The sequence below is a fragment of the Candoia aspera genome, chromosome 2, assembly GCF_035149785.1.
Source record: "Candoia aspera isolate rCanAsp1 chromosome 2, rCanAsp1.hap2, whole genome shotgun sequence".
Taxonomy (NCBI): Eukaryota; Metazoa; Chordata; class Lepidosauria; order Squamata; family Boidae; genus Candoia; species Candoia aspera.
In genome coordinates this window covers 35190585-35216752 of record NC_086154.1, presented here as the reverse complement: position 1 = coordinate 35216752, position 26168 = coordinate 35190585, and the positions used below count along the sequence as shown (strand labels likewise).

At 36.9% G+C, this 26168-nt stretch overlaps 1 protein-coding gene across 1 annotated transcript in view; it reads right to left on the bottom strand.

The window, feature by feature from the left end:
• LOC134489119 (contactin-4-like) overlaps positions 1-26168 on the bottom strand; it is a 251112-nt gene that overhangs the window by 133355 nt on the left and 91589 nt on the right. Inside the window, exons 4-7 of the mRNA XM_063291601.1 lie at positions 23614-23817; positions 14288-14390; positions 12856-13040; positions 1599-1735 (exon numbers count right to left, since the gene is read on the bottom strand). Coding sequence (XP_063147671.1) covers positions 1599-1735; positions 12856-13040; positions 14288-14390; positions 23614-23817 — 629 coding nt within the window. The remainder of the gene's footprint in view (positions 1-1598; positions 1736-12855; positions 13041-14287; positions 14391-23613; positions 23818-26168) is intronic.

Here is a 26168-nt window from a genome sequence, read left to right as displayed (position 1 = left end):
AAACAGGTGGGTGGGGTCAATATTAAGGCTGAAAAAGACAAATTCATAAACAATTTATATGATGGAATATTTTTGCCAACAAAATTTATATCATGTTAGATGGGAGAAGCAATACTAGAATTGTCTTTAATACCAAATCTTTCTCCTTGTTCTCAGTGATTGGACAGCTGAACTATTTTGATCAATAACTCCTTGAAGCACATTAAACTGAATCTAAAACTACTGTTGTCCTATGGCATTTTATGGCCTAACTTAGCCAGACAAGTTCTTCAGAAATTTGGAACAACATAGTCATTAGCTTTATGCTCCCGTGAAGGTTAATGGAAAAGTAACCACATTCAGTGGTGCAAAGTAATTTTATGCACCCCACCAGATTAAAATTGTTATACCCCAAAGATATAATGATAATCTGTTAATAATCCTTACTTTAGTTTAATGTGATTTAAGTTCAGAACCATCTGCTAGTGATCAGCATGAAGGAAGTCACATTAGCACATGGAACAAAAGAATGGACAATCAGTGTTCAGCCTACGCGTAAAGAACTCACAATAACAATAACAATAATAATAAAAACAGCAAAGTGCTTCTCTACACAAAGGAATTTGAGTATATTTTAGCAACTCTTAACATATAACTAATATAATCTTCTTAAAAACGCTGGGCTTTTTCTCAGCTGTGGGCTTGCAATTTAATGTTGTACAGTCTTTTATTTGACTGAATCTAGGCAGCAATAGTTTCACAAAATGCAGTTGAGAATGAGCAGTTGCTTAGTATTTGCCCTCAAAATTGAGACAATCAAGGCTTGGAATGATCTCCTCTGGTGAGATTAGGAATAGAGGGGTGCTGATGAGATCTTTTCCTTTCCTTCCATCGCTCATTAATCTTTAGGCAGTTCAGTGTGACACTGCTAACGGTAGGTCAATTCCCTTGTTGGCCATGTCAGCAGAGGTCTGTAGAAGTGAAACGGAATTACCGTTACAGACCAGAGGGCTTGTTTACATTCCATAAAATTCAATTAAAACTTAGACACTAAAAACAGAATAGAAGAAAGGAGGGTTATAGTCTGAATAGCTGTATTCCCATTTTTGCTTTTCACAGTTAGCACTTCACTGAGGTTTTGTTATAGGCAAAATTTCGTTTGCCTGCAGAGTTGCAGCAAGTGAAAAACGTGCAGCCATTTTATGTATCTTTTTTTTCAAAGCAAATATCCCCTGGAAAGGAATCCCACAGCTTCTCAGTTCTGATTGATTCAGTGAAATGTTTGTCAAAGGGAGAAAATGGCACTTAAATGCCTAACTTTCACTGAATATTGGTTGAAAATTAGGTGCTCCAGGGTGATTCCTGCCTTTGAAAAGTATGACTTGAATTACATGGTTTTAACGATATGGAAAGCTCAAGGTGATTTTGTAACGTTCACTCAGCAGGACAACAAGTGTGCAATGGGACAGATGGAACTTTAAGATTACATGGTTTTAGTTGTTTTTCTTTTTCAGCAGCACCAAAATAAGCAGAAAGAAAAAAAGGTCATGACATTGAAACAAATCCTTGTAAGTTAATCCCCAACCTCAGAGCATCAACATTTGGAAGACTGCTTGTACCTGAGGGAGAAGAAGTTCACCATCCTTCAGCCAGCTGTAGGAAGGCTTGGGTCTCCCATTTGCCTTACACTCCCAGTAGACACTTTCTTCTATAGCCACCTGAACATCACTTATTTTCTGAGTCCAGTTGGGAGGAGCTGTAAGGAGTACAAGGACATTTGCTAAGTAGAAGTTTATTTTCTGTCTGCCATGATCTTTCAAATATGTCTATTCTGATGCATGCTTTCCTTTAAAAAAGGAGAAATGTGGGCTAAGGATCAGACTGCTATGTTTCCATGAAAGCAGATAATATATAATGTAATAAAAAATACAGGTCACTTTTATCATATATATCAAACAGCGAGGAAGTTCAGCATGAGGACTGCAGTGATTTACTGGAATATGCTAACCTGGGTATATCAATTTTTGTGGGGAGATGCCTTCGAGTCAGTGTTAACTCCTGGTCATTGCCTGGACAAGTCCCTGCAGTTTTCTTGGCAAGATTTCAGAAGTGGTTTGCCATTGCCTCCTTCCTAGGGCTGAGGGAGAGTGACTGGCTCAAGGTCACCCAGCTGGCTTCGTGCCTAAGGTGGGACTAGAACTCACGGTCTCCTAGTTTCTAGCCTGCTGCCTTAACCACTGCCCCAAACTGGCTCTCGTGGGTACATCTATATCACCAATTAATTTAATAACCTCTAATGGTATCTCTAATAATGTAATAAACTATAATCCCTGAGATACTTAAATAAAGAAAAAAACCTAATCTGGTAAACCAATAAGCATTTGTATTGCTTTACCAATGTAATCTATATATGTCAATTATTTCTATAGATAACTTTCTTTGTTATGCATATAACTTGCAAGAATGGAGTAGAGACTTAAGAGTCCAGAAAAAAGTATGAAATATTTCATTATCTGAGGGGGAATAAAGCTCCCCCTGAAATCTATCTTATGGCTTAACATGTACATGGATCAAATTCCTGAAGAATGTAATTATTAAACTGGAAATATTAAGACAAGTATAGTGCCCCTTGAAGACTGATGTGTTAGGCTACAAAATACTTAGGTTGTAAGTAACAGAGAGTCATGTGCATTTCAGTTACTTCCAACACTTGTTTCAATCATCAAAATTATAATTTGTATAGGCAAACATAAACAATAGTAGTATGGATGTGGAAAAAAGTAGTAAAAACCAATTTAACATTAGAAGAAAACAGTTTAAATGGACGGGAAGGATAAAACAATTAAATTGATCCAAGAATAATGATAAGAAATATGAAAAATATAGTAATCACAGAGCCAAAGTAGGTATTAAAGCAAAATCAGAACATACTTTCCATGAATCTGAACTGCAGATAAATAGGCAAAAACAAGCCACTTTAGGATCAACAAAGACAGACTAATTTTCTTCTTCTTCTGCAGATTAACATGGTTACTCTTGTGGACATTGTTACACTTACAGCCCCATTATATGTAATAAGAGATCTAACTATTTGCAGTTAAATGATCTCAGAAAGTAACTTTCAGAAAGAGGTATCCCAGAATTAAGCAGACTATCAAACTTTGATTGCATGTAACAAACACAATGAATAATTTGGGGATATCTTAAAGCTGCTAGACAATTAAATATGCTATAGAATGGGAATAACTGAGGTCTATATACATTTTTGTAATATATAACAAAAAGACAAGAATATGTATAATACCAGCAGAGGTCTCCATGAAACTGGGTATTTTACAAAATTCCATCTGTATTTAATCAGATAAAAAATAGTCAAATTATCAACTTATATTTTGTCACCATAAAGCTATTCTTTTAAATCCATCTCTGTTTTCAGCATTTCTTGCTGGATAATAATAACTCTGAAAAAACCAAAACATACATATATTTAATAGTTCTGTTTGGTTTCAGGTCTTAATGATACCTGAACACTTTTTGTTACATATGCTAGGCAGATTCTAGCAGCAATACAAATCTATCAAAAAGAAAAGTTTAAGGACTTTTGTTCAAAATATAAAATATACTAGAGATACATCAACACATTAACGATGCAAAACTTCAAATGAAACAATCATATAGTATTTTAAAAAAATCTTCAGAGAGAGAGAGAGAGAGGGAGGGAAAAATATGTAAAGCAACCTTCCATGGACATAAAATACATTTGAACAAATTTTACTAAATATTATATCCCTAAATTCAAACTTATATTTTGACTATAATTTTGTTTTAATATAGTTTGATAATTTTGTATTATCTTAATTTTGGACTTAATTATTATTTTGTATCTATTTATGTACTCACACACTCACACATACATACAATTCATATTTATTTTTTTTCTCTTCCTTGGGTCTGGCCAGTGTACTACAGCAATTCTGCTTAAAATACTTGGGTTGGTCCCTTTCTTCCTATTTGCATGCCTCCATTAAGCCAGGTATTTATTTATTCCATTTTTTTAACCATCTGCAATCAAGAAAAGCTAAGGGCCATTGGTCCCTCTTGTCTGTTAAAAATAACCAAAGGTTCACTAAAATGCCTTCCATGTCACCCCCGCAAGGAGGAGGAAGGGCAATTCTAAAGAGTAAAACGGGGGTCTATGTCTGGTTGCTGACTGACCACTAATAAATATTGTATGATTTATGTTGTGACCTTAATCATGCCTTGATGTTTAATATAACATTATGGAGAGAAATGTATTAACCGGAGTGATGAATCAATATTTTTGTGTCTTCCTTACAAGTATATGGAAATTTAGGCGAAAATTAATTCATCAATTTTGTTTAATCAGCCTAAAACTGGACCCTAATTTTTCTGGGAGGGATCTTTAACTAGATCATATGGCAATGATCCAGCAAGACTTTAGCATTCTCAGATAATGTCACTATCTCTGTACATTCAGATCTGCTACTAATTTAACTACTAAAAAACATTCTGTTCATGGTTCTTGATTGCTTCACACTGTCTCAATTTATATACATTGTACTCACAGAAAATTTCACCGTATCAGTCACACTTCATAATGTTCAATACTATCATTATGCACATGCTCACACCAAAGGAATGTAGAATGAGCTACTTTGACTTTTCTGAAACGGGCTAGAGATGCAATCAGTTCCTTTTTCCCCCTTGGAATGTATACAATCACAGCCGTTCAAATTACTACATTACTCTGATACAGTTTTGAAGGTTGGGGCTCAGGTCTTCCAGAATTAGCTCAGATAGTTCCCTTAAGTCTCATAAGAGTTCCTACTGTAATTCTAAATGAGATACAAATCTTTTCTCTATTGCAAACAGTCATTGAGATTTAAGTTTAGGGAGACTAAAACTAAAGTTCAGGTTAGTGTAATTTCTTTAGAAGTATAGTAAAGAAGATGGAAGTATAAAACTTGGCCTGCTTGAAAGAACTGTGTTATTCAGTTCAAGTATTCAAGAAAAGCCTTTAAAAGTGAAGTAAATAAAACTTTATAATATGACAGTAACATATTTATATTCCAGTGAAAGATTAGATTTGGTAATATCTTTTAAGTCTGAAGACATCAAAAAGAAAAAAAAAATCTTTGCGGCACCTTTGTGAGTAGCAATGCTAGGCCTAAAATTAATCTAGAGCTGGAGACGTGCAATTGGCACCTTAGCCATATGGCTGAAAGTGAGCAATTCTATGAAACAATTTCATGGAGAAAGAAATCATGAAGGCATTCAAAGCTAAAAATGCTGTAATGATGGAAGACTTTGATCAATGTCGTGCAGACTCAGTAAGTGAAAAGAGATGGCATTCCTAGATATCCTCAATGACAGGAACTAGAAGACTGGCTGTGAAACTAACAAGAGAGAAATGAATCTGGAGGGAGTCATTGCCAATGCCCTGAACTCGGTGTAGGTCGTAAGCATTGCTATTTCAACTGGGCCAAAAATAATTAATTGGTCCAAATTGATCATGAATTAAAATGTTATTCTTTCAGCTGTATTTTAACTTGTTTTTTTCCCCCCTTTTGGGCAAGACTTTGCATTTTGCAAGGTGATAGTTCCTCTCTGGCATTTATAAACATTGAAACTAAGACTTCTGAGTTAAGAGGAAGATAGAATAGTGGAGATTCTTTGCACCAGTTTGCCTCAATCCTTAAAGGATCTGACCAGATGGAATCTGATCAATGCAAAACAGAATAAAACTGTTACTTTCTGTGATTTGGAAAGTGTACATCTATTGATGCAGCCTAAAACTGCATTTACCTTTTTGCAACTGCAGCATTTCTAGTAACTCAGATTAAGGTTCAGATCAATTCCAATTTGAAGATCCTTCAAATTGTTACCAAGCCAGATATTCCTCATCCTATACTCGTGAGTTCTCTCATTCACTTTGTCCAAGTCATTAATGAAATGTTGAAGAGCGCTGGATCCAGGAATGAATCCTGTGGCATCACTCTTGACACCTCACTTGGATTTTATGAGGAGTTGTTTATGAGCACTCTGTGATATGGTTTTCAAGCTGCCTATGGATGTATTCATCCCATTATTTAAGTAGTTCACAAACCAGACATACACACATTCTGGTCAGCAGGTATTCCCTGATTATAATTCTATCAAGCTCAAGCTGCAGTTCTGCTCCTAAAACCTGCTGTTCACAGTTGACTCACAGAAGGAGAAGACTGAACCAATATAGTACTTTATTTGTTTAATCAATTTATACAGCCACCCAACTTGCAAACTGTGACTCTGGGCAGCTAATATCCTATCTTTCCTTGTTATCTATAAGCCTTTTGCCTTATTTTCTCAACAGTTGGTATATTGTTTCTTTACTCTTGCTTTTATTTTGAATATACATGAAGGACATCTTTCCACATTCTTGCTATTTTTTTCTTATTGCAATTTAATTTTGAATGTTGCCAATAGTGGGCCTTTGAGTGTTTTCAAGAATCCCTCCCACCCCCCACAGAAACCTGTTTCTCATCTCAAGACATCTAAACGAGATCCTTTGTCTACTATCCTAGAATCTAGATAGAAGCTATTAAGCATATGGAATAGAATTATCGCACATCAGAGACGTCTCTGTATTTCAAGAGATCATTCCAGGTATATTACATGTAGCTCTTATATTTGCATAATCATAGATACAGTAGGATTCTTAGCTTTTGGTCATTCCATCTTCTTTTATGGTTTCCAAGGCAGGGAAAAGGGATTTTTCTGGGTGTCTGCATCCTCTTTCTTCAAATATTCCCCAAATGCTTAAAGTTTACCATTATCTTCAGCTCTTGTGATAGAAACCAAATTGTATTGCCCTAACAAAGACTAGCCAGCTTCCGTTTTTGAGATGAAGAGGAGAAGCTAAATTCCCACCCTAGAATTAACTTGTTTACTTGCAGGGAACGTTAAGCATTTGCATGTCACATGTTAGAGCACAGATTGTTTTTTAAATGCACACAAACAAAAACAGCACAATAACTCTTTCTTCCTGTCTATGTCTTTTAACAGCTTTACAAAGTGTGTAATAATATTACTGACAAAAATATGGTCTGGTTTATGTGCAGCAAGCAGGACATTTGAATTTCATTTTCCTTTTTTTACATTGTCAGTTAACTTGGTTTAAAAGAACAGCACTGTATGAGACAGATCTTAATCTCCAGGGATATATTGTGCTAGATTATTTTACTGAGAAAGTCAGCAAGTAAGTGACGAGTTTGATTTTCTATATTAAATACTTTGGAATATTCCTTTGGATGCAGTTTTGACCCAGTAGAAACAATGCAAGCATTGCAATTTTTCCTCTCACCATGATACATTTCCTGTACACATCCGTCCAGACATACCCCTCATGCAATTCTGTTTCAGAGTAAGCAACACGTGAAGTACAGATAAGGAGAGATATAGTAAACAAACAAAACAAAACAAAACAAAACAAAACAACCCTAGAAGCAGGAATCAGGAAAAAAGAAAAGGAAATGTAACTCAGTCTGGTTTACATATTTCTCCATACATTTCTATCCTTGCAAATCATCCTTGCGTCTGACACATCCATTTATTGCTTCATAAATTACCTTTTGTTCTTAAACTTCTCACCTTTCCCTTCCTGAGTATCTGAAGTCCATTCAACTATGACTTTCTCAGTCTTTCTCTTAAACCATCCACTCTTCTTTGAGATTCCATCCTTTTTCATTCTTTTTATATTATCAAATCACTGCAATCTGTTGGGCTGATTACTCAGTATACATTCAATTTATTCTTGATCATCTCCTTGTTTTATCAAATATGCTTCTTAAAGTAACCCTTTTAACTGAATCCAACTTACTTTCGTTTCTCTTGATCTAGGTGACTCCACTTTCATATAACAAAGTGAGCATAAGCAGGTTCTTATATACATCCATTTTTACTTCTTCTGACAAACATTCATTACTACCACACAGTACCCACTATAATTTATACCAGCATTTGCACTTCTTAAAACTTCTCCCTCTACTTTCATCTTTAATAAAGAGTCTTCAAGGATTTTACCAAGTTACCCAAACTGATAACTATTTCTGCATTTTGTTTGTCTCTTCTAATCTTAAGTATTTCTTGCTCTTTTTGATTACATTCTTTGTATTTATCTTTTTCTTTCTATAAACATTAAACAATTTCTCATTTTTTTTTCCTGATGAGATGCAATGTCCTTATTTTTTGCAGGAAAATTTTTTTATGCACATTTTTTCTCATCTACAGCCCCTTTCTCATCCCCATTCCACCAAGCATCCTTTTTCATTTTTTCTCACTAGTAGAAGTCCACATCACATGCCACTCTGTAACATAATTCTTTTCACTTTGTCCAAAGCAGCTTTCACTTCCTGTTTCCATTCATTCTGTTGGGAAAGTAGTTCATCTTCTAACACTTTTTTCATACTGGACTTCCTCTTCCTGCAAATCATTCTGCATTCATTCTAGTTTCTTTCGTTTCTTTCCTTTCCTTCCATGTCCATTTTCCCCAAGATCTATTCTTAACACTACCAAGAAATGATCCATCTCACATTTTGAACTCTTATCACCTTTGCATCCTTCACTAATTCTAGGTCTTTCATGAATAACAATCAAATCATTGCTGCATTTAGATTTAGATTTATTCCTCTGCCATGTTTACATATGAATAGACTTATGCTTACATCACATATCTAAAACCAAATGACCTTTTTCTAAATGAGTACTCAACAAATAATTATATTTTCAATTATTTTTGGCTTTTCAAATGGCTCAGTCACTTTTTCTGTACCCTCTCATCCCACCCTTCCATTCCTGCTACCTGAAGGAATGAAGTTTTCTCCCTGGGATGCCTTCATTCTGAATGTTGCACAACTCTTCCCCAAACTTATCCCTGGTCCTTTCATTATCATCCTTCATTGGAGCATAACATGCAAGTCTCACCAACCAATGGACTTCTACTTTCATATGCAGTGATAAAAATTCATATTTTATGATATATGTTTAATGCCTTTCATTCATAATTAAACCCATACCAATTTCATGACAGGTTGCTGCATAGTGACAGATTTGGAAAAGCCTTTTTTAAAATGAAATTTAGAATGTTTTAATGTTTTAAGTTTTCAAAAGAAATTGACATTTCAAGTTCAAAAATCAACCCAAATAAACATTCATGGAAAAGGACATTCCAAAAATATGCATTCATGATCTTAAAGAAATGTAGGGATATTCTTGAGGTCACTGGAAAATTAGATTCTGGGCACAATCAGATGTGAACCTACAGGAAGTGGGTGAAAGGGACAAATGAAAAAGTTACCAAAACAAGCACTAAGATTTTTTTATTCTTTATATTAATAAGAAGGAAAACAGTAAAGATTGGGAAAGACAGAAGGAAAAGGAAAAGAGATAGCTATGAAGGAATTATCTCAATCTTGTTATAAAGTGATAAGATGACAAAAAGAGAAAAATAAACTACCCTGAATGCATTGACTGAAAGATAGCAGTTAAATGTATTAAATACATCTAACTCAAAAGAAGAAGCATTTCAAACAAAATTTGATTGCCAATGTTTCAGAAAGTACATGAGTTATAAAATGAGATCACAGAGAAGCAACAATATAATCAAAAGACAAAAACGTAAAGTACAATCCAGTGTCCATGACTCTCAAACAGTTTTACCTTGTTTGCGCTGTGAGCAAGCCCAACTAATACTCTACAAGGAAGTCTTTTCCTGAACATGCACATGACTGCACTGAGGATTAGAAAGCATAAGACTGCAATCTTCTTGGCACCTACTGAACCAAGCAAAATCACTTCCTGGTAGTGCAAAAAGAAACCAAGGATTGAAAAAAGAATAATTCAAATTCTGAGAAAAAGGGCAACAGGAATTAGGAAGACGATAAATAACAGCACTGTATAGATAGAGAAAGAACATTCAGAAATAGAAACTATATGACAGAGAAACACAGAGAACCAACACAGATTTTTCTTTGACTTAAATAGTGATCCATCTGAAGGGAGAAAAACGGAGTCTCCTACCACTACCATTTTTTTTAATGCTTGTTCTCTGGAAGAAAAGGTCTAGGAAAAGACAGGAGGGTGATCTTTTGTATATCAGTTGCAAATATCATTTGAACATATGATTGAGTGACTGAATTGACTGAATGATTGACAAATTTCTGTTAATACAAATTAAAAAAAAAACTAAGAAAGAAAAGAATGCTGAATCAGAGTAGTTATCAAATGCTGCTAGCAGACAAAACAAGCAATGTCACACCAACAATGGAGACAGTGTAAAGAAACAATATAAGATCAAGATTTGGAGAAATCTTTAGAGGTATGAGATAAAAAAGAACAGCATGCTTGAAAACAAAGATGCCCAGAAATGAGAAAGTGGTTTTACTGAAGATGTGGAACATTCAGTCTAAGGTTGATAGGGGTTTCTTGTGCTTTCTAAGGAAGTGCTATTATAGCTAAGACCCTTAAGCCTAATGAAGTAGTAATGAAATAGTAATCTTTCCCTAGAAAAATCCATGGCAGACAGGTCCAGGTAGTAATGCCACGGGACTTGGAGCAGCTATGGTCCCTAAACTTACTAGCCTTCCAGGACTAACCCATCTGCCAGAAGCAGAACTACTTCGATATTGCCACTCCCCTTCTAACACTTTAAAACATGTTGCTTTTCTTTAAAGTATGTCAGACAGCAGCTCCTGCCTTTTCACCCACCCGTTTCACATTCCAACAAATGCAGGTTCTTTCATTGCTTGCATAGCAGGGCTGGTCAAAATATATTGCTTGATTTCAGTATGTAGTAAATGACTACATTCAATTTCATGCCCTAGAGAATGTGAAGTAAACTCAAGTGATCAGACATGTAAAACACATATCAGCATATGGCATTTTTTTCTCATAAGAAGTCTATAGTACAGTATGCAGCTATTTCTGTAGTACATACTAGGCATGCTATTCCAGAATTCACAGGTATTTTGGGTTGTACTTTTGGATGGATGCCCCGGTTGTTAAAGCAGTGTTTGAATAAAAGACCTCTTGGCTCATTCTGGAAGTACTACAGGGCCTAAAATCTCTATACTATATTAAGAGTATAGAACTCAACAATAGGGACGTCTTTCATATTAAAAACATAAAATGATATTGCAATTAATCTAGCTCTCCAATGCATCATCTACCAAGAATTCTGGCACAACTTCTATTTTCCTTGCATCTTGTATGTTAAAAATAGTGCAAACTCTTTTTCATTGCAAGTAGAACTCATTTTCAAAACTTGTATGTAATTTGAAAAGTAATTCCCTTTTCTAATGTTCTTTGCTTTTCAAAGGAATCCTCCACTGGAATCAATGGGAGTTTCACTTGAAACAAGTATGTTTCAGATTGAAAAAAAATGGTGTAATCATGGTAAGGAGAGAATGAGAAAACTTCTCATTTCCTAAGCTGCTCAGGCATACCTAGTTTGGTGCTTATATAATATTTTAGCACTGATATTCATATGGGTACTAGAAGTCCTATGGCAGCATCCAGGTGACCTTTGCAGCCTCTGGGAGCTTTTTGTTTTCTTTCAGCTTTTGATTTTGCAGTGCTGGAGACTCTGAGATTGCATTGCCCAAATTTAGCAACCCCCAACCCGCAAATGACTGCATGATTTTCTTTGGAATTCAGTGAAATGTCTTCAAGAAAACAACAAGGCTCAGAGAGCACCAAGGACTCCAGAATTCAACCCTGAGCTACAAATATTCTCTTTAATTGGTCTATACATTGTTTCTTCTGGATAAAGCTATTGGCTATCCAACAGTTTTGGCAGCTTTTCTTTAAAATTAGATATAAAGTAAGTACACTAAACTTCTAATAGGCTAAATAAATCTATATTACTTTAATATTTTTAAAAACAGGATCCTGGAAAGGAGGGGAAGAAATAACTTCAGATCATGGAATACCTTCTAATGCCATTTTCAACTGGGAGTGTCCTAACAGCCAGGAACCACGCTGAGACAAGGAGTAGGTCTCTAGTGTTTTATTACTGCTACATAACAGAGAATCCTAACAAACTGAAGAAGCGTGGGAAAAACCCAGACATATAAACCCCAAAGACTAAGGCAGGCCCGATCTGTGTCTCTTTGAATGGCCACCTAATTCCTCAGTACTACGCATGCGCTTTACAGCCTGGATGGGAGCTCCCTGCTCGCCATCCTCACTCATGACAGGGAGGGAGGAAACAAGTCTGGCCTTAGGGCACAAAAAATTGCCTGTTCTTGTCTTAAGTTGCTTTAATAACACAAACACTTGTGCGTTAGCATCACAAGCATCACAAGCATCCTATAGCATCTTGAATATAGAGCTTATTATTAGCTTTTCACCATAACAAGGCCTTGGTTAATAGAACTCAGTATAAGGGGAGATTTGGATCTTGACATGAAGAACTGGTACCAATGAAAAATCAGCCAGAAACAAGGACTTGAGCAATGAAGGAAACAAGCAGTCCTAATTTTGTTTAAAGGCAGAACTGCCAAGATTATTCAAAACAGCATGTTTTCTAACAGATGAAGAAGAAAAACAGAATAAATTGCTTTACAATAGCATTTTGTTTTTTTACTAGACCAATCTCTGTCTCATGACATAGCGTTTTTACTTCTCCCACACTTCACAGCCTCAATCAATGTGCCTGTCTCAAGAGGTTTTTATTTTATGTAAAATTACACTTGCTGAGCAAACCTATTTGCAATACAAAATTTGAAGAGAAATATCAACATTGACATTGCAACAAAGCATTTACCGCATTTTGGCCTCAGCTATAATGAAAATCAGGTAAATAAATAATCTGGGTACCATAAAATGTCAGTTGGCCTCTGGCCATGTTCTTTCCTCTCACATTTTCAGCCACACATTCGTACATGCCAGTATCTTCCTGTTGAAAGTTTGGGATTTCTAGAATGCTGCTTGATTTGTGTCTCCGAGCTTTTTTGGGGATTTGCTTTCCATCTGTTCTTCTCCAGCTGATTGTAGGAACTGGGCTATTTATGAACAATAAAGGGGAAAAAAACAACATGATAGTAAAGGCTATGTAATTTTAAATGAACTATGACGGACATAATATATATTGATAATTTCTAGGCAAAACAATTCCATTATATGATAATCGAAACTTAGATCAGATCTTCCCAACCTCTGATTATACTGAGTGGAAATTTCTGCAGTTCTGGATGCTATAGGATGCTTGTGAAGGTGCTGGGTTGGGAAAATCTGAGCTACATCTTCAACTATTCACCTTTATACCTAGGTTGTTGCTGGTTATAGTTATTATCATCCAATGATGGTGACTTTTTTTCATATATCTTAATGCGGATCTTTTCCAATGATTATGTAACTCAAAATATTTGGTGGAGACCATACTGAAGAAGGGGCATCCTACGGGTACATCCTGTGGGCCTGTACTATTCTGACATTTATGTAACAAGGTTCCGTCCACTCAATTCTACATTGATTTTCTTCTTTGCTGGAACATATACAATTAGATAAAGTATGTAGGAAAAAAATTGTGGAATCAAACTAAACATTGCCTCTGCTGTATTGCGTCTTGTCCATCAAGCAGATAGCACATCTGGAAGCTCAATAACAGACTACAGAAATATCAGTCTTCTCTGATATTTATTCACAACAGGTAATACATGAAAGGGTACACTGAATTTGACTACTTTAGTACAGGTCACAGATCCACCAAGCATAACCATGAAAGGGTACATTCTGAATCAATTTATCAGAATGGCTCACAGTATACCAGGTCTATATCACAGACAGATTATAACAGTATTATACTTCCCTTATAATAAATCACTTTCCTGCTAATTCCTAACACTGAATTTTCTCATAGTTATGGAATACTACAAAGTTATTTTTAGCAAATAATTCATCAGGTCCTCAAGATTTATCTTCTGCATCCAATTTATATAATATTTTGAGTTGGTTTGTGTGCCCTATCTGGAAAAGGATCATAAGCATTTCCCAGACTACCTCAATAACTTTTGTTATTAGACTAAATGATGGACTAGATGCAATAGAGCAGGTAGATCTTTAGTTTGATTCCAGAAGGTGAAATTGTTTCAAGAAGCAATTTGTATAGCGCTGGAAAATGAGCAATTTGTTGAAAGCGTCCTGGAATGAACAGAGATTGTGGCAAACAGAAAACCCACAATTTGGTAGACTGTATAACTATCTGAAAATCATTTCACTACCACTGAATGTGTGCTTGGCAAAAACTTACTTTCCCAATGCAAAACACTCCAGCCTCACAGTTGTTCCTTTGGCAGATGGAACCGTTTCTGGGAATTGCACTTCAATTTTTGGCTCGTATTCTCCCATCACTCCTGTGAATATATAATAGATGCTAAACTGGCTTGATTTCCGCATTACATATTCTCAAGTATTCCAGAGTTAACTGGGGGTGATTTATCTATCATTACATGACCAATTAATCTGCTTACTTCAAAAAGGACCATGTTTCTAACAGCCACTCAATGGGGGCTTCTTCTCCCATTTATTGGCTAGGGGAAAAATTGGTTTGTAGCTCTCAGCCATCTGCCTAAGATTACATCTCATCATGCCTTCTTGCTTTTTCATTTTTTCATTTTTTCAAATTCTTCCCATGAAAAGCAAAGTGCTAATAAAGTATAACCAGTGCCTTTTAAAGAACTAATACAGAACAAACAACTTTTGCAAAAACTTTTTATGATGCACTGTAGGCCACTCAGAGGTCCAAGTAATATTAAGACAAATTATCTTCTATAGTGTTATACAGGTTTAACTGCCTTAGTAAATCACTCGTTGTATTAGTATTTTCAAATAAATAAATAAAACTTAAATATTGGTTTGCATATTTATGCTCAGTCAACATATAAACCGAACTGATTCCTATATGGGTTAATGTGACTTCCTGGAGAATAAACTCAGTTAACCTAATAAGCACTACATTTTAATCTTTTTTTGGGATCCTTAATATTAATTTTTGTCCATGTATAGTAGCAAATGCAGGATTAAGTATAATATGAAAACCTGCAATTACAAGACATTAAATATGTGATTTAGATTCAAAACTACCATCTTCAAAAATACAATTCACAGACAGCTTGAATCCCTGCATCTTTGATTCTGAGCCATTATGACTGTTATGGATGATGCTCCCCTGTTGGCTGGCTTATAGTCTAAAGTGATCTGTTGATGTTTTATCCATGGAAGCAAATAACAGCAGCTGCCTCCTGAATGGAATGTTAACTGTAGAAGTCTGCAGAAGGCAACGCTACTTCAGCTGTGGAGAGAGGATCAGCAAAACAGCTAAAAACAAAGCTTAATTTGAACAAAGAAAAAAAATCACATTGAGCAGAGTATTTTCTATTAGAAGTTTGCTGAAAATTGGAATGCAAGAGAGTTACAGAAACTCATCTAAAGAGTGACAAAATATAAAAGGAATGTCAAGTAAAGATCATACAATATGCAAGTCTATAGAGATATTTAGTGCTGTTTTTTGTATAATAAAACTTATTGCCTATTTTTTATTTATAAAATGTGTATTTCTTGAACACTAACTCAGACAACTGTTTTCTAGTCGGCGTACATCAAATGAGTGATAACATAGGATTACACCAGGATTGCCATAGACTACGACTTCCACTAACATATTCAGAGACCATCATGTTGGTGTTTTGCAGCTGGGGAAGGCTCATAATGTTATTGAACCGGTTTGTTCCCAAAACAAAGCTGAGGGTTCAAGTGTGTTCTGGGGATCAATAAATATTAGGCAAGCCAAATATTACAACAACATCAAATATATTACAACACAATTTTATGATTAAGTAATACACATAAAACTGCTTAACGTAAAAAAGATTGGATATAACTACATAGATTATTGGATATAACTATATAGAAGGTTGCTTGATATCTGTTCCCTCTTCATAGTTATTGATAAGAGATGATCTGATGCTTATCATAGATGTTTCCTATTCATTCTCTTTTCACACACATTCATACTGACCAGATGGTTTGGAGAAGAAAAAAACAAGTCCTGCTATTGTTCAGCTGTTTTGAAATGAAGTTGTCTTCATGGTGACATGCCCTCAAATGTTTCTTCTTCATCTTTTTTATCCACTTTCATGTGTAGGGACATCTCATGTCCTGTCATTATTTATTGTTTAAAAGCTGTGGAGAGCACCTTACGACAACTTTGCTACTTTCCTGAGTGTGGCTGTAGTGCTTCTGCATAACATTCTGAGACTGTTCTATGTTTCCATCCCTGTATAATCATAACCTCTCTTACACAATTCACAGAGCAGTCTCACTGACAAAGGTATCATGCTATAGCCATGCACAGTGCATTGTCCCCCACTGACTGCTTTTGCTTACTCATGAGTTTGTCAGCACTTTTCCAGGAACCTGATGCTGGCTCACTGTGACTGTCCAAGTATATGTGTGCGTGTGTGTGTGTGTAATTCAAATTTAGCCACCGCCCATCTCCCCCAAAAGAGGGACTCTGGGCGGTTTACAATAAAATCAGGCTCCAAATATAAACATTAAAATCTCATAAAAACAATTATTATAAAATACAGTAAATAAATATAGAATCCAAGAAAGGTATAAAATCCAGGCTGGTGGGATGGACTCTAGGGCGCGAGCCACCCCCAAGAATGGTTATTCACTTTCCCACCCCAGGCGTGATATATTTGATGTTGTTGTAATATTTGGCTTGCCTAATATTTATTGATCCCCAGAGCAGACTTGAACCCTCAGCTTCGTTTTGGGAACAAACCGGTTCAATAACATTATGAGCCTTCCCCAGCTGCAAACCACCAACATGATGGTCTCTGAATATGTTACTGGTTACTCCAATTTCTCAAAGGAGCCTGACATGATATCCTGTTGTTAACCTTCCATTAAATTCTACCCCATCTGCATAGTTATCTCTTGTACAGCCTTGACACCTTGCTTTCCTTATGCACCTTATTTACTTCTCATTTTGCAGTCTCAACATCTTCTTATCTTTGACTGGCCTTACTTCAGCCATGTCAACAGGCTGTAACTGGGGTTGAAAAATGGCTGCACATAGCTTCATGCCATAGGTGGCATTAGCTGCCATAATACACAAAAGATGTGGCTGAAACTGTCTACATTCAGACCACCAGAGAAACCTGATCTCGAGCAAACACTGTAGTCACAAAACTACAGTTAAAGTTTTGGTCCTTCTTTGTTCAGCACAAATGGGGAACTGAACAGCTCTGCTAGTTCAGACTGCCCAGGAAATCAAAGGAGAGACTTTGCCAACAAGTTGTTCTGTGCAGTGAAAAGTAATGAAACTACTTCAATTGAGGGGGATGGATTACCAGTTGTAAGCTATTTTTAAAGCTATGGCTCCCCCGTTGCCACTGTTACTCTTTCTCTGCACTCTGATTACTCCCAGCACTTACAGGCTAATTGAGGACTGGCTGAAAGTATACTTAGAATAGATTGTGGAAGACAAGCCTAAATTTGAAGACAATCCTTACTATGGACGACAAGAGCAAAGACCATTTTCTGACAAATTCTGTGCCACGCAGACTGCCTTTTATCTTGTACTTGGACAATTAGATAAACACCATCTTGGCAGAGGAGCTACAAACTGGTTTTATATTGATCCAGGAATTGTCTGAACAATAAGTCTACGTTTACCATTGCTTGACCATGTCCATTTTTTATACATTTTAGTTCCCCATGGAGAAAATGATACTTGATATTGTAAAAGCCTGACCAATGGGTTAAGCAGCATTCTTTCAATCTGCCATACCATAAAAAGAAACAACATGGTCTACAGACACATGAAAAAGAAATATTGTTTTTAAAAAAGCAGAAAGGAACAGCTAAAGTTTTACTTTTTAGGAGCCCTAAGAAGCTGGTTAGGAAGCAGAATTAAAAACGAAATGCAGATACGAAATACTAGTTATAGGTGACCAGTCTTGCACAGTAATTGAAAGATAAAGATGGAACAAGCACTCAATGTACAGGCACTCAGGAGCAATATGATATTACAATTTCTAATAACTTTCTAGCTATCGAGTCATTTTTCCATGGAGATGCCTAAGTATCCTAAATATATACAATCCAATTAAGTTATATAATTGGGAAGAGGCAGGGTGTAATTGTAATAATCACCAACACCAATGTGCCAGAATCCTCTCTCACATGCTTCTGTAGTGATGGTGTTTTCACTGGAAGATTGGCAAGGAGGAACTAGATAGTGGGGCATACCTCTTTACCTTAGGTACATGGTACACAGAACTTTATATTCCCATGTAATGGCTGAGTATTAAGCAAGCATTTATTTTAGTTGCTAAATGGTTATACTTTATTTTGGCCTGTCTTGGTATGGACACCTGTGTACAGGAGGATGATCTTTTTCATTTTCATTCCAAAAACTTGTTATGGTCTCATTGCAATCTGGTATAAACAAATACTCTTTAACCCTGGGATAGTCTCATCCTTGGCAGTTAACAGGGAAAGCATTCCAAGAACAAGATACAATCAACTTGGTCTCCTTGTCCTTGGCAAAATCAAGTGAGATGAGGCCATTGAAAACAGGTGTTATTGATTAGGGTCTGGAATCTATATAATCTGATCAGAAACCCCCATCAGATGGGAGACTTAACTGGGAAGATGCTGAATAGTTGCCAGCTGTGAAGGGGTCCACTCATAGTCATCTCTTTGGAGTTCCCTGACTGGCTGAAGGGGCATAAAGGGCTTCCTTTCTTCTTCTTTTTGTTCTGTAGTATTCTTGAATATTCTCTGACTGGTGTATTATGTCATTATGACATATTGCCTTGGAATAAAGCCCTAAGTACTCAGACTGGAAGGGACGCGGTGGCGCTGCGGGTTAAACCGCTGAGCTGTCGATCGGAAGGTCGGCGGTTCGAAACCGCGCGGCGGGGTGAGCTCCCGTTGTTAATCCCAGCTCCTGCTCACCTAGCAGTTCGAAAACATGCAAATGTGAGTAGATCAATAGGTACCGCTTCGGCGGAAAGGTAACGGCGTTCCGAGTCGTCATGCTGGCCACATGACCCGGAAGTGTCTATGACAACGCCGGCTCCAAGGCTTAGAAACGGAGATGAGCACCGCCCCCTAGAGTCGGACTCGACTGGACTTTACGTCAAGGGAAACCTTTACCTTACTCAGACTGGCCTGGTCATTGCTTCCAAATTCAAAAGAACCTGTGATCCAACCATCCTGAGCTGGGGACAGAACAATATACCCTCTATGTGAGTTTGAAAGTGCCTTGGTGTGGCTATTCCCTGGGGAAATGGGTTTTACCTAGGCAAAATATTCATAGTACACACTTGTATAAACTCTGGGCAGTTTACACAGGCCAGGCCAGGTATACCTCTCTGGGGCAATGTATTCCACAATATTAGGACTGGGGCTTTTATTGTATGGACATGGCCATCTTGATTTTTCACCTGCCCCACCCCCATACCCCTGCTCTCCAGATGACCTGACAGAATGGGCAGAATAATTTTGAGTAAGGTATCCCTATAAACTGGCACTGCACCATGTGGGGCTTTATAATTTATAACCTTTAGTTAATTGGAAATCTGCTAACAACTAATGTTATACTACAATAATAGTTTTGCCTGTCAGCAGCCTGATTATTGTGTTCTGGAGTACTTGTAGCTTCCAGATCACCTTCAAAGAGTGTTGCAATAGCAAAATACATAGTGATAAGGGCTTGATCATGCTTGCCAAGGCTTCCTGATCCAAGTGGGGCATAAACTGGTATACAGGTTGAAGATGGGCAAAGGCTCACTGGCCAAGGCCTCACCTGTTCTTCAAGCAGGAACTGTAGGTCCAGGAAACCACCAACTCATGGACCTGTCCCTTCAGGAGGAGTATAACCCCATCTCCAACCAGAAAGGGTACCAATGATTCTGGGAAGCCAAAATGCTTACATATGAACAGTGGTGTTATCTTCAAAGGTTTAGTCTAAGCTTGTTTCTCTCCATCTAGTCCCTTACAGACACCAGCTTAAGACTTACACAGCATGTCTGGCTCAGCCTGGAGTAGCAATGAATAGTCGTCATGAATGTACTGATGAGACACATCATCCCAAACTGACAGATAGACTTCCCCAGAAATTTCAGAACTACCAACTGAAATTGCACACTTAGGAGCTCATTCTCATAGTCACAAGCTAACAGCCTGATCCCAGACCAATCCATTACACAAACAAATGATAGATAGAAATTGTTCTTCCTGTCCAAAAAAGAATAGTTTCTAGCATGTTGAACCATGTGGAGGGGAGAAACAGATGAAAGAATTTAAATCTTGATTTAATTACAGTCATGTGAAAAAGAAAGTACACCCTCTCTGACTTCTATGGTTTTACATACAGGACATAGTAACAATCATCTGATCCTTAGCAGGTCTTAAAATTAGGTACATACAACCTCAGATGAAGAACACATGACATATTACACTGTGTCATTATATAACTAATCAAGAAAGACGTTCTGTTTTTTAAAAGCAAGAAAGGAAGGCACTGAGAGAATAGTTTAACTACATGTTACATGAGGCTGAAAATTGCATCCACAAACTAGCACTCAGTTATCATCTGAACAAACAAACAGAGGGGCAAAGAACTGGTCACATAAAAAGCTATCCAGGATTACACAAACTGGCACTTCAGAGGGTCCCAATCAAGGATAAGATACTTCCCATCCTTCTAGGGTGTCTTCTTCCTGCAGGGACCTCCAACCAAGACGTACTATGAAATTAGAAGCTGTCTATTTTCTAATCTCCTCCCCTCATAAATCTCATACCCTTCTTCTCATCGGAAATGACAGTGGCTGTGTTCTGAGTATACTTAACATCCCCACCCCAAATTAGCCAACAGGCCATACTAAATTAAGGGTTGCTTTAATCCATTATCAACTCCTGGTGCAAGTTTATTTTGCCATTTCAGGTAGTAACTATGGAACTGAAATTGTTATCAGAGGAGTAGCCCCAAACTGAAGAAAGGGGGATGATCCTGTATTAGTCCAGTGACATTCTCTTCTATTCCCTCTCTAAGCTGCAATTTTGCATTGAAGGAAAACTCTCATCAGCACAGCTTCCATCTTAGGAGAGGGGACAATTCTGATCCAGACTACAACACTGGGAGAAAGGGCTAAACAATGCCCCAAACTGGTACTGACAAGTTCTTCCATAGCTAAAAAATGGACGTCCATGTGGAAGGACAAACTAGGCATTTAAAAGTAACAGGCACTCTGTCCATTACACTTCAGTTTACAAAACTCTCTATTATTCATCTAATGAAGAATTTTGAGTATTATAAAAAAGTATTCAATTATTTGAATTGTTCATGGAGGACAGAGATTTAAGATTGAATGTTTTCCAAAACATAGCATTTTTTGCCAATAAATATTTTTTTATCTTTCTGTTATTCATCTTGCTTATTCTCTCATAATTAAGATAGGAAAGGCGTTTTGAGTAATGTAATCGGTCTAACACCAAAGTTTTAAATTACACAGTTCAGTACTGTGTATTTTATGTTAAATGGGAGAGGAACATTGTGTAATTTCTTTATATAACTCTTATTTATGTAATCAGGACATTAAATATTGACAAATTTGCCACTTAATCTACCAATTTAACAGCAATATGTTCTAATGAAAATAATTCCTCTTAAATATTGAGATGTACTGGCCATGCCAAAGTCAGTTTTAAAAAAGGGGGATCCAAATGCAGCTGTCAGACTTTTAGAACATGTATTCTTTTGTTTGCATTCATTGCCTTTTTATTTATTTTTTGCATCCTGAATGCGTGGTCCTTGCTAGTTACTGCCTCAGCATATGAATATTGATGAATGAATTGCATTTAAACAGCTGAATTATCAGAAATGTAGAGCAGAAAAAATGAAGGCCATAGATAGCGGGGCTATTTCATGATGCCTAATTTTATCATACAAATTTAATGTATCTTCAACTACATTAACACTTCAAGCCCCAAATCTTATCCTATTTCACTTAATGTTCCTACTACTGATCGTTAAGATAATTACTACTGAACTCAGGTTTCCAGCAATCTGCAGTATACTAGAATACCCTTCAAGTACATCTCAAGAATATTTTCATGAACATTTGCATAAGGTAACTGTAAATGCAATACAGTAGATGTAAAACCCAAACTCCTTAGAAAAATGCACACAGTGTTATATTTTACAGCTGGCACTAAAAGCAATCATTATGTTAAAGCATTATTGCAAGTGTTTCAAGAACTCAAGGAGGGGTCCCAATGTAGCCTTGTCTGAAACAAATACTTCAATTCTCAGTGATGCAAGGAAAGAGATTCATTTAGGATACACACTGATTTCAATTCAGGTTATTCACTATACATGTGAATGCATATGGGGAATGGGAAATTGGTACAGTGGGCATCTCAGAGTGTTAAAGCTTCAGTTGCTGAACCAAAACTGGTATAGAGAACTGTCATCTGATGGATCAATACTTGCTTCCCTCTATATTCTCCATGTCAAGCTGCCTAAGTCTTTGGTTGTAGGGGAGAAACAGGATGGAGGGGATGGAGACTGAGGCTGCTTGAACCCTCCTTTCTCATCTTGCACATATCTTTATCCTGATGACTACTTTCTGCTTTTGCCATTAACAACACTTACTGGTGTTACCTCTCTGAATGCTACTGTTGTACCAATATACTGTTGCATCATTACTTTCAATAGGCTTGGTGTCTCAGCATAGGGGAAGCAGATATATGACTAAACAGTAAATGAATTCTAACTAATCCTTAAAAACAAAATGTTCCTTAGTTAAAAGGGAATTTAAGTGCACATTCATTGATATATATATATAAAAAAAACTTCCCTGAAACTTCACATTGACTGAGCATCATTGCTTTCTTCTTGAATCTTGAAATTGGGTGCAAGTTAGTTTTTACATCCATGGAACCCTAGCACACACTCTCTCAATCTTTCTTTCTTACTGCAAATGACTCAAATAATCATTTAGATCAGGGGTTGGCAAACGATGGCATGCTGCCTGGTTTTGTATGTCCCATGAGCTTAGAATGGGTGGGTGGCAGATTGCCAGGTCCAAGATTCAGCCAAGCTCTCGGGGTGAGGGGGAGAGGCAGAGAATCCTGGGTGGATCAGCAGCCTTCTTACTGCTGGTCTGGTGCCGTCCAATGGCTGCCATGCTCCTTGGCTTGCAGATCTGCCAGCCACACCTGAAAGGCCGAAGAGGGGTAGGATTTGGCCCTTTATAGAACTTTTTTGCCAACTCCTGATCTAGATGTGAGAGACCAGATAGCTAATTTTCCTGCCAGTTCATACCCACAGAAGTCCTGTAAAGTTCAGCTTATTCTAAGAAAGGATAGCAAGCATAAGTTTATTCAAATATTTAAAATGAATGATAATCTGAACTCAACTCTTGTTCAGGGCCAGATATTAATAATTACTTTTCACTGTATTTGTATAGAACATTGGTTTTCAGTACTACCCTTTAGAATTATCACCTTTTACCAGTTCTTACAAATCTCATTAAAATGTAATAAAAGTCTTACCATCGTTTCTCAGGATTAAAGGTGTAGGAGGCCCTCGCACTCTGGTATTGGTTACTGTGTTTGTCACCACACAGGTATAATTTCCCACATCAGATTTCTCAACTTTAGCTATGTAGAAGTTCCCAGTCTCTTGAGATACGAAGCGGCGATTATCCTGGTGCACAAAAGTTGGATATTCATTGAAAATCCAGGCATAGATCAGTTCTGAAAATAAAGCAATAATAATAATTAATAATACTATAGAATACACTTGTTAATTTTTGAAACCACTCCGATTTTCAGAAGGCAACTCTGATTTTTAGATTAACAGAGTAAAAATGTACATCTACAGCCCTGGAGCAACCATTCAGCAAAATAAGCATGAGCTTAGGGCACCAAGGAAAGGGGGGCACTGAGTTTTTTTTCCCCTAGCTATCATGCCCTTAACTCTTTCACTGCCATACTTAACTTTAGATGATTTTTTTTTTGTAATTGTCCTTATCTGCTGTGTTCAACTTTAATCTACATTGTTAAAAAAAGTTTTCTTTGGTATGGTGAGTGACTCCAGTTTAAACGTTTGGTTTGAAAGTGTCATCTGATATCACATTTGTTTCCATCTTTTTGAGTTTTGCTTCCATTGGGGGGCACCATTGTTGGCCTGTGCTTAGGTCATAAACTGTCCTTACTCATGACATAAACTGGCCTTAATCTGACCCTGCATGTATAGTAATACAAATAAAGGAATCCTCATGTGGAGAACTCTAAGACCTGGGCAACACTCCAGCATCCTATTCTAATGCCTAAGAGACAAGCAGGAACTCTGGATTACAAGGTGCCTAATGTATAACACCAAAGGGACGTGGTGGGTCAGCGGTTAAGACACCAGGCTTGTTGACCAGAAGGTTGCAAGTTTGGCGGTTTGAGACCTGAGCTCCACATGACGGAGTGAGCTCCCGCACTTGCCCAGCTCTTGCCAACCTAGCAATTCAAAAGCATGCAAATGCAAGTAGATAAATAGGCACTGCTTTGGCGGGAAGGTAACAGCGTTCCGTCACTGTCATGCTGGCCACATGACCACAGAAGTGTCTTCTGACAGCGCTAGCTCTTTGACCGTGAAATGGAGATGAATACCACCCCCTAGTGTTGGACACAACTAAATGGGAACCTTTACTTTTATCTTTACTAATGTGTAACGCCAGAAACAATGACAAGTACAGGGTCATAAAAAGTAAACAAAGCCACAAGTTCCCTAAAACTAGGTATCTGGAAATACTTACTATGCTATGTAGGCACTCTATATATTATTTGGAAATTTGTAGCATTCAAATATAAAAAATTCCCCATTAAAAATGTTTTTACTCACCAACTGATTGCAACTCATCATGTTGAATTTAAGAACAAACCATATTGATATGTTTGTTTTCTCCTTGATTTGCCTAATAATTTTATAGTACAGTTACAACTTCATATACCCTGAAGGTTAGAAGAAGGGGAATATATATAATTATACACACACACACACACACACAGTGTGTGTGTGTGTGTGTGTATATATATATATATATATATGAAGTAATCAAATGCATTATGACTAATTCAACAATATTCCCCAATTTATAGCATATCTTTGGAAATTAGGCAACAACAGGGACATACTTTGTGAGCAACTTCTAGCACTTAGGTTTCACTATAATCTTGTTATATTAATATAAGACTATTACCCTAAACATCCTAAGAAGACTATTAAAAGAATTAGAGAACCATCTGTTGCAGCTTTATAGGAGTAGTTTAATTCCTTTTAATGAGTCATCATAGTAATTGACCTCCACTATTGTAATGCTATTTAAGAATACAAGGGCTCAATCCACCAAACAGATTTGCCGCATAACAATAATTATTTCACTTTCAGCTTACATGCACACATTATGTTCAAATGTTTACTAACAAAAGCATGAAGATTGTTGCACTTTAATAATCACCCCCCAGTGGAAACCATCTTCACTGGCTTATGTTTATGTGGCTTATCTAATCATTGTATTTACACATGGGCACCTAATTATAAGTAACCCCATGCTATTGTCAAGAAGATGCTTCTAATAAACAAGGTAGCAGTTCTCAGCAGGCATTTCAGCAAAAAATTCCCCCTCCCCAAACCATTCATTTTTGGTTTAATTTACAACTGCTAAACAATTTAATTTGCTTTCCTGTAAATGCAGGCAACGGTTTACAGCCACTGTACTTCAGCCTGAGTACAAGTGATTTCTTGTTGCTGCTGTTTTTATTTCGTTATTCTCAAGAGATCCTACAGAATTTTAAATAATTCTCATACTGTGAATTAACAGATGCCACTTATGTGCATGCATTGTAAGGATGCTTGTTAGAAAACAGCGACAGCATAGGTTGGTCCAATCTCTCCCATGGAACTTGGCAAAACAGGGAGTTATTTCCACATATGGATGGCATCTGTAAACCCATGTGGTTCTGCGCCAAAGGCATTTAAAGGAGATGATCCAAAAATGCCAAGAGGAGATATATAATTGCATGGTCCCTGCAGTAAACAGAATACAAGAGAGAAT